This window comes from Rhamphochromis sp. 'chilingali' (genome assembly GCF_963969265.1).
Source record: "Rhamphochromis sp. 'chilingali' genome assembly, chromosome: 14".
NCBI lineage: Eukaryota > Metazoa > Chordata > Actinopteri > Cichliformes > Cichlidae > Rhamphochromis > Rhamphochromis sp. 'chilingali'.
In genome coordinates, this window is record NC_137941.1 from 29935162 (window position 1) to 29944123 (window position 8962).

An 8962-nucleotide genomic window follows, 5' to 3' on the forward strand; every position below is an offset into this window, starting at 1 on the left:
CGACACACGAAGTATGTGGCACGGACTACGCACCATTACGGACTACAAAGTCAGGGACACTGCGTCGATCAACGCCGACTCTGCATTCACCAACGAGCTGAATCAGTTCTACGCCCGTTTCGAGGTTAGCCAGGCGGCTAATGCTATCTACCGCCTGACTACCGAGGACAGTGACGTCATCAGCGAGAGACCGGTGACCAGCATCGCGGAGCATGACGTCCGAGCGGCACTGAGGAGAGTGAACACAAGGAAAGCGGCGGGGCCAGAAGGCATCACCGGCCGTCTGCTGTGCTGACCAGCTAGCAGGTGTGTTCACTTACATCTTCAACAAGTCCCTGGCGAAGTCTGTGGTCCCCACATGCTTCAAAAGATCCACCATCATCCCTGTGCCCAAGAACAGCAAACCCTCATCCCTGAACGATTACCGGCCAGTTGCACTGACCTCGGTAGTAATGAAGGTGTTTGAGAGGCTGCTGAAGAACATCATCTCCTCCTCCATCCCAGACACCACAGATCCGCTGCAGTTCGCCTACAGATCCAACAGATCCACAGAGGATGCCATCGCCCACGTCCTACACACCACTCTCAGCCACGTGGACAAGAAACAGGGTAACTATGTGCGAATGCTGTTTGTTGATTACAGTTCAGCGCTTAACACAATAGTGCCCTGCAGACTGTTCACAAAGCTCAGGGATCTGGGACTTAACAGCCGTCTGTGTGCATGGGTATTGGACTTCCTCACTGGCAGAACTCAGGTGGTGAGGGTGGGTAGATGCGTCTCTAACAGCATCACCATCAACACAGGAGCACCTCAGGGATGTGTCCTCTCGCCACTGCTCTACTCCCTCTACACTTCAGACTGTGTGGCCACCCATGGCTCCAACACCATTGTGAAGTTTGCTGACGACACAGTGGTGTTGGGTGCCATCTCCAACAACAATGAGGCGGCCTGCATGGATGAAGTGAAGAATCTCGCATCATGGTGCCAGGACAACCACCTCCAGCTGAACGTCGGCAAGACCAAGGAGCTGGTGGTGGACTTCAGAAGGGGTCAGCACAGAGACTACAAGCCCATTATCATCAATGGAGCTCCAGTGGAGAGGGTGCAGTCCCTCAAGTATCTTGGTGTCCACATCTCCTCAGACCTGACATGGACTGCCCACATTCAGGTCCAGACCAAAAAGGCTAGGCAGCACCTGTATCACCTACGACAACTGAGGAAGTTCCGGGTCTCTCCAAAGATCCTCAGGATTTTCTATACATCCTCACACAGAACATGACATCGTGGTTTGGGAACAGCTGTGTGAAGGACCAAAAAGCTCTCCAGAGAGTGATCTGCAGGATTGCTCTCCCCCCGCTTCAGGACACCTACACCAGGAGATGCCGAACTAGAGCAGCGCAGACACTGAAGGACTCATCCCATCCTGGCTACAAACTGTTCCAACTTCTGCAATCTGGTAGAAGGTTCCGCATCATCCGGGCAAGGACAGAGAGACTCAAGAGGAGCTTCTATCCCCAAGCCATCCAGGCCCTAAACACACACACCCGCCCTCTCACATCATCTATAATTGACTGAGACAGGACTCTTCCAGACACTCTAAACCAAGGCACAATGTACATTCCAAATTCCTTTATTTTTAAATATGTTTATATTGTCTATCCTGTAAAATAGTCAGATGTCTATTCATATTAATGTACAGAATTCACCTGCTTGCTGCTACTACTGCACATTCACCCAATGTATATACTATATATATATATATATAATGTTCTTCCTCTATCCCCCCCCATTTTTGCACATGTCGAGGAGCGTGTCAGGCTACATTTCACTGTGTGTTATACTTGTATAACTATGCATGTGACAAATAAAGAACCTTGAACCTTGATATATTAGTGCTATTTCTTAAATTTGTATAATCTGTAACTTATTGTATTGTTTAAAGAGTTTGGTCTGTTATTGTTACTGTAACCCACATAATTTCCTTAGGGATTAATAAAGTATTTCAGATTCTGATTCTGAAACCACAACATGTTGTGGATATAATGTACAGGTAAACAGAACCTTTTTAACATTATTATATCCCCAGAAAATAGTCTGCTGTGTTTTGACGATTGTTTTTTTTCTACTTCCTCATTTTATTCAACTTCAGTTGTGTGCTTTTTGTAGCATTTTTTTTTCTATTTGCAGGTGTTTTCTTAAGTTGTATTCCATTTGACCTCTCTGGGCCACCATACATAAAGTGTTGTGACAAAGAGTATGGGCTGTGATGGACAGCTTTGTTCAATCGTGAAATTCCATCACAACGAAATATTTTACTGTCAACTGTTAGTGGTATTACAACAAGTGATAGGCCACGTAAAATCACAGAGTGGGGTCAACGGATGCTGATGTGCATAGTGTGCAGAGGTTGCCAACTTTCTGCAGAGTTAATGGCTAAAGATCTCCAAACTTCTGGTCGTCAGATTAGCTCAGGAATATATTCCATTAAACCTCATTCACGATTTATGATCACTGTTACTATTAAGAATTTATTTTTCTTTTCATTGTTATTTCAATTTCTGATTAATCAATTAGTTATGTCCTCCAATGATGCACCAAGCATCTCTTCTCCACTTCTTTCATACCCAGTGTTTTCATATACCACTACTGCATCCCATTAACATTTGTCTTTGTGCGTTTTTTTTATATCTTTCTATGCTCTCGTATTTTTTATTTTCTCTTTCTCCTCACCCTCAACCAGCTGTAGCAGATGGCCGCCCCTCCCTGAGTGTTGGGCAGGGAGGTGATTTATTTTTGAGCTTCTAACAAAGCTCATGCTATCTTATGTCCTTGAGACCTCCCCTCATCTCCAGAACCAAAAACTTTGCTTGGTTCTTTACCATCTGCAAGTTTCCAAGTATAGTCCTAAATGTTCCAGGCATAACTTGTCCTATATTTAGACTACTTGCTTGGCATGTACTGTTTGAAAGTATATGGTATGGTCTTCTCTTGTACAGAGAAGGTTGTGTGCATGTATGTGGATACGTGCATGCATGCTTACCTGTGTGTGTGTGTGTGTGTCCATCTGACAAAAGGGCATGTACCTGAACTCAGTTATTTATACTAACTCGTCTATTCCACATACATTTCTAATGACAGATCATTTCTGGCCAGGAAAACCAAGAGTGTGCAAATGTTGAATAAACCACAGAAAATTGTATGCAGATTAAGAGAGTTTATTTTGTGTGTTGAAATGCTCTTTGTGGAATCATAGGTCAGTCTGATCACTAACGTTTTCAGGGAGAAAACTTTTAAATCAGTCAAATTTGACTGGAACACAACATTGTCAGGGTTCCTGGGTCGGTGACCCAGTGTTTTCAGTTTTGTCACGTTTAGGTTATGTTGCCACATCAATGTTCTCACTTCCTGCTTTTCCTGTGTCAGCTCGTCTCTTGTGTTATTAGCCAGATAATGTTCAGCTGTGTACTCACCGGTCTCTCATTATCATCCTCATCAGTCTGTGTATTTAAGTCCTCTGTTTCCACTCGTTCACTGTCGTGTCATTGATGTTATGTTGTCGTTCCCGTTAGTGCTCAGTTATTCAGCCAGCCACTCAGTCTGTCTGTCAGCTAGTCAGTTCTGCCGTTCCTGCTTTGTTCATTCACCCGCTCCAATAAATCCTCATCATTTCTGCACCGTGAGTCCTGCGTTTGGGTCATCTCTTCCACGCCTCCACACACAACCCCTGACAAACATGAGGCATAATCATTCTCATTATATTTCCACACTGTAACCACAACAATTCATGTCCATGAAAAATAAAAACATTATGTCACAAACTGCACTGAAACTGCCAAATGCTGCCAAACCTATCATCTTTATTCAAAATTACTGGATTATTTTTTTACTATGATGGTTCCTTTTACAGGATGTTCCGGTTGCCTTTTTTACTCTCTTGATCAATGACTGCAGAAAACATTATGCCTTATAATCAGTGTTGGGTAAGTTACTTTAAAATAGTAACTCAGTTACATTACTAGTTACTTCTCTCAAAAGTAACTCAGTTACTTCAAGTTACTCGTTACTTTCGAAGTAACTAGTTACTAGGGAAAGTAACTTTGGTTTTACCCAGAATTCTCTTATTAATGTGTTGCTTCCCTAACTGGATACCCAGCAAGGATGCCAGTCTTCTAGCTTGCTTACATGTTAGCACTATCCAGCCACAAGTACACTGTGCCACCTAATGGCCTGAACCTAAAATAGTTAAAATGGCAGTGTAGTAGTGTGAGTGCAAGTCAATGATGAAATGAATGAAACTAAATTAGAAATTAACAAAGTTTGTTTTATGTGTCACTTTTTTTATCTGTGTGTTTTAATCTATTTCTAATGTTTCAACCCTCTACAAATGCAAACTCATCATTCTCGGGTTGTTACAGCAGTGTCTAATCATTGTACGTAGTATCACTAGGAAGAAGCAGTGGATCACAAAACACAACATACAGTGTGTTGAAACTTTTGAAAGATATTTATTTTTGCCATTTAAATGGACAGAAAGTATGCTTTTAGCAGTGCCAACATTAAACTGTACCTCAGACAATTTAGGACCTGTAGGTATCAAAGTAGGTATCAAAGTGCAAAAACATGTAGTGCAAAAAATGATTTAACATAAACACGGTGAGGTTTGTCCATTCTTTGTAAAGTTAACTGAACTTAACTTTGTAAACTTAACTGCTGAATTCCACCAACTGGAGACCTCATGTTCAGTAATAAAAGTATTTTCAGAGAAAGAGAAGAGAAATAAAATTAATTACAAGTATGTTCAGCCCCACAAACAGAAATAAAATAAATAATAACTATTTTCAGCTTCATAAACAGTCAAACCAAAATAATATTGCCTCCATACAGGCCATGTAGATAAATAAAATATAATGGTATTTTAAGTGCTTCAGAAGCCCAAGTTTCACTTGGAAATAACCCTACTTTACCTTGTAGAGCACCACTGAAGGCAACACATCATCATCATATGAGCACTACTCAACTTTGGTTTCCATCAAACCAACGATTGTACCTCAAGAGGAGAAGCTTCTCAAACTTATGATCAGACAACTTGTTCCTCTTTGGAGTGAGAATCAGGTTTCCCAGGCTGAAAAGCCTTTCAACTGGGGCACTTGAAGGAGTAGCTGCATTAAGTTTAAGAGAGAGTTTCTTTATCATTGGGAAATGATTCAGAGAGTCTAACCCTGTTGCTCCTGATTTGAGGTACTCGGCTACCTCACCTTCAGCAGTGGCATATATGTCCTCATTCTCTTCAAAGGAGAAGAACTCATCCTCTTTGCTAGAACCCGCGTGCTGTGTTGTGTTGGTGGCGCTGGTACCTGGTTGTAGCTGATCTTGCTCAGGGAGAAGTTTTCGACACTCTACCAGCAGACGTGCCTTTGCGAGGTCCTTCCGCACCTGGTCATGTAGCCAACGAAGCTTAAATTTTGGTAGTGTCACAGCAGCCAGCAAAGCATCTTCACTTCCAAGGACATGTGCAAACCTTGTTTTGACTGCCTGTAATAACGACACAGTAAAAGTGCAAAAAACATTTTTGCATGAGAAAGTATGCATTGTTTCAACATTAAATTAATTAAATATTAACAGCATGCTGTAGTTTTATATAGAATGTATTTTAATTTGTAAATAGTGTGTATTTTACTACGTTGTATTTATTTTATTTATTTATTGGGGTTAAGTATCTGTAACTGTAACAGCATTCACTTGCATGTGAACAGCACAGCACAATATAAAAAGCAATTGAGTAAAACATTTCATTAAAGATAAACACAAATGAAAATATCATCTCTTACCTGGACAACTGTATCTGGTAGCCCAACAAGAATTTGCAGACCATTTTTTATAGCCAGAGTCTTGGTCATTAGCGATTCCAGTGTGGGTAGGAGTGTGCCATAAAAACAATGGTCTTCTCCTTGAAGAATGTCCAGTGCCACAGTAAGTGGTTTCATGACTGCACAGTACTCTCTGATACACTGATGCTCCCTCTCATTGAAACATTTCAACTGTAATGTGGATGAGATTGTGTTCAGCTCCACCACAGGTATCTTTGAAATTCTCTCCAGAGCATAATAGAACGAGTTCCACCTTGTTGTGCAAGGTACTAGTAGCTTCTTTGCAATAATGTCGTCCACAATCTCAGCAGCCACTGTGGAACGACTGGCCTTGTTCCACAGCCCTGCACATTTTGTGGTGGCACTTCTGTAGATGGTTTTTGTTGCAGCTTCAGACAATAGCCACTTCTCCACATCAGTGCAAGAGATAAGATTCATTGTGTGCGATGCACATCTCTGATGTGGCGGTAAAGAAATTGCATCATCAGCATCATCAGCAGCATTCTGCAGCACATCCCCAATTGAAACAAAAGTCACCTCATCCTCCTCAGATTCAGAGTCATCTGACTCAGGTGCTGGCCGGTACACTTTAAAAGCCTTGACAAAATTGGAGCCATTATCCGTTACAGTTGATGTGATTTTAAACGATAGGACATGAGATGAGTTAATGTTGTCCAGCTCAGATGCAATACTGTCATACGTATGTCGACCCATAAATCGCCTGCATGCCAGCGCTGCTTTCTCACGTTTCATGTTTTGTGCATTTATCCAATGCGCGGTCACACCAAGAAAACTTTTATTATGCACAGTCCAAATGTCTGCTGTTGTGGAGATGTATTCTACCATGTCAAGTGTATTTTTGAGCTCTGACTCCATGTTGGCATATTCTTGGTCTAGGAAACTGGAAAATGTCTTTCTGGATGGTGCCTTCCCAGCTCTCCCTCGCACAGGTATATGACTAATCAGTTGTCTGAAAGCATGGGACTCAACCGTTGAGATGGGTTTCATGTCTTCCACAACATACCTGGCAATCAGCCTGTGTAGCTGGGGCTGGGTGATGGACTGTGCAGCAGGCTGTCCGAAATCAAGCTTTCGTTGTTTTGCTGGAATAGCATCAACGGAGCTAGAGTCACCGACGTTGCCTTCAGGTTCTTTTTCAACTAAGTTGGTAGATGCATGCTGTTTCTGAAGATGTTTCATCAGATTAGAATTGCTAGTCTTTGATGTCGAAAGAGTTTTAGAACCTCCACAGAGAGTACAGTTCACGACAATATTCCTGTCTTTTTCCAACACAAAGGAGAAATAATGTGAATATTTCCAGGAGAGAAAACACATGCCTGGACCATCTTTGACTGCCGCCATGATTGTAGCTTACGTCACAGTGTCACGTGCCCTTTTTACGTCCAGCACGGAAACTGCAGTCGTGGTGCTTTCCTTTGTACTCGGGACTCAGAAATTCGGGACTGCAGATGAGCTGCATATGTGTAGTAGTAATTTGTTTTTGTAGAGAGCTAGCAAAACAAGCGTTTTCGAGGGCGTCGCCATATTGGAATCCAGACTTCTCCAACGAGGCTAACCAGAACACCGTTTACTCGAGTGTGACATTATTCCCAGGTTCGTGTTCCGATTTCCGAGGTAAGTTAAACGCAACACACGAAGTAACGAGTAACGACCCTATCTAAATCCCAGTAACGAGTAACGCGTTCCTGATTTTGGCATAATAACTAGTTACCGTGCTCGTTACCGCAATAATAACGTAGTTACTGTAACGCGTTACTTAATAACGCGTTAGTCCCAACACTGCTTATAATGCACCATAAACCTACTTCTTTTACCAGTGTGTTGCACAATAAATAAATTACTAATAAATTAGTAAATAAATGTACAATGACACTACATTATTTCATGTGTCTAAGCAACCTTTTAAGGTGATTAGAAATTTCTTTCATTTTCAGTCCATATATGATTGGATTGCAGAGAGGATTATAAGTTATTATTTGGAGTGTCATTACGAAACGTGCAGTTTTGGGAAAATCAGATTCCAGTTTAACAATGACAACATCATAGGTAATCAAAACAGAATAGTTAATCAAAACTAGCAGATGAGGTAAACAGGTCTGAACAGCTTTTCTTCTGATATCTCCACAACTCTGAAAAGCAATTATGATTATCTTTGTGTATGTGAAAAGTATAAAAAGCATGGGGAAAAGTCCGAGATTCAACAGAACAATTACACCGTATATTGATAATTCATTTGAAGTCACACAGAAAAGCTTGTTAAGTGAATTATTACAAAAAATTCCTTTCAAAGTAAAGCTACACAGTTTGCTATTAATATTTAGTGCAACTGGCACTACAATATAACAAGCAGGTACCAGCCATGCAAAACACAGCAGTAAACTGACAGTAGTTGTTCTCATGATGGCTGGATATTGCAGGGGTTTACAAATAGACACATATCTGTCATAGGCCATAGCTGACAATAGTAAGAACTCTGAAGAGCTTAAAAAGTAAAACATAAAAACCTGAAAAAGACAAGCTTGGTAAGATACGATCTGTTTCTCAGATAAGAAGTCAACCAAGAGCTTTGGGTGGATATTACTGCTGAAAAGAATAGAGTTCAATAACAAAGCTGCAATAAAAATATACATTGGCTCATGAAGATTTTTGTGTATAACAATAAGACATATGATAGAAACATTAAAGCATATTAACAGAATATAAGCTGTAAGCATGATCACAAAATAAAGATATCTGTATCTGTGAATTTCCACATGCCCACCAAGTGTTACATATGTCGTATTTAAATCAGCATTCATTAAAATGGTTAAAGAATAGCTATAACTACTCAGCTTCCTACACTGTGCACTGAAATGCAAACTGTGTAACTGTCCTTAGAATTCAGAAAGTCAATCATTCAGTGCTAGTGGCATGGTTTTATCCAACACAGGCACCCTCCATGGATCTCATTAACCTTGTCATAAAAGATTTCATCAACATTACGAAACTGGTGGCTAAAAGACTTTTACGATAATTGCTGACAGGTAGGAGCAATTATGAATGTTTCGGTGGGTCTAAAACAGCAGTCGGGCTA

At 41.1% G+C, this 8962-nt stretch overlaps 1 protein-coding gene across 1 annotated transcript; it reads right to left on the reverse strand.

Moving 5' to 3' along the window:
- Positions 1 to 7766: 7766 nt before the first annotated feature.
- Positions 7767 to 8687, reverse strand: LOC308410456 (olfactory receptor 4B13-like; the record flags this gene model as incomplete). The annotated part of the gene is made up of 1 exon (XM_080903790.1): positions 7767 to 8687. One exon carries the CDS (start codon positions 8685 to 8687, stop codon positions 7767 to 7769), a length of 921 nt encoding a protein of 306 aa, XP_080759916.1.
- Between the last annotated feature and the right edge of the window lie 275 nt (positions 8688 to 8962).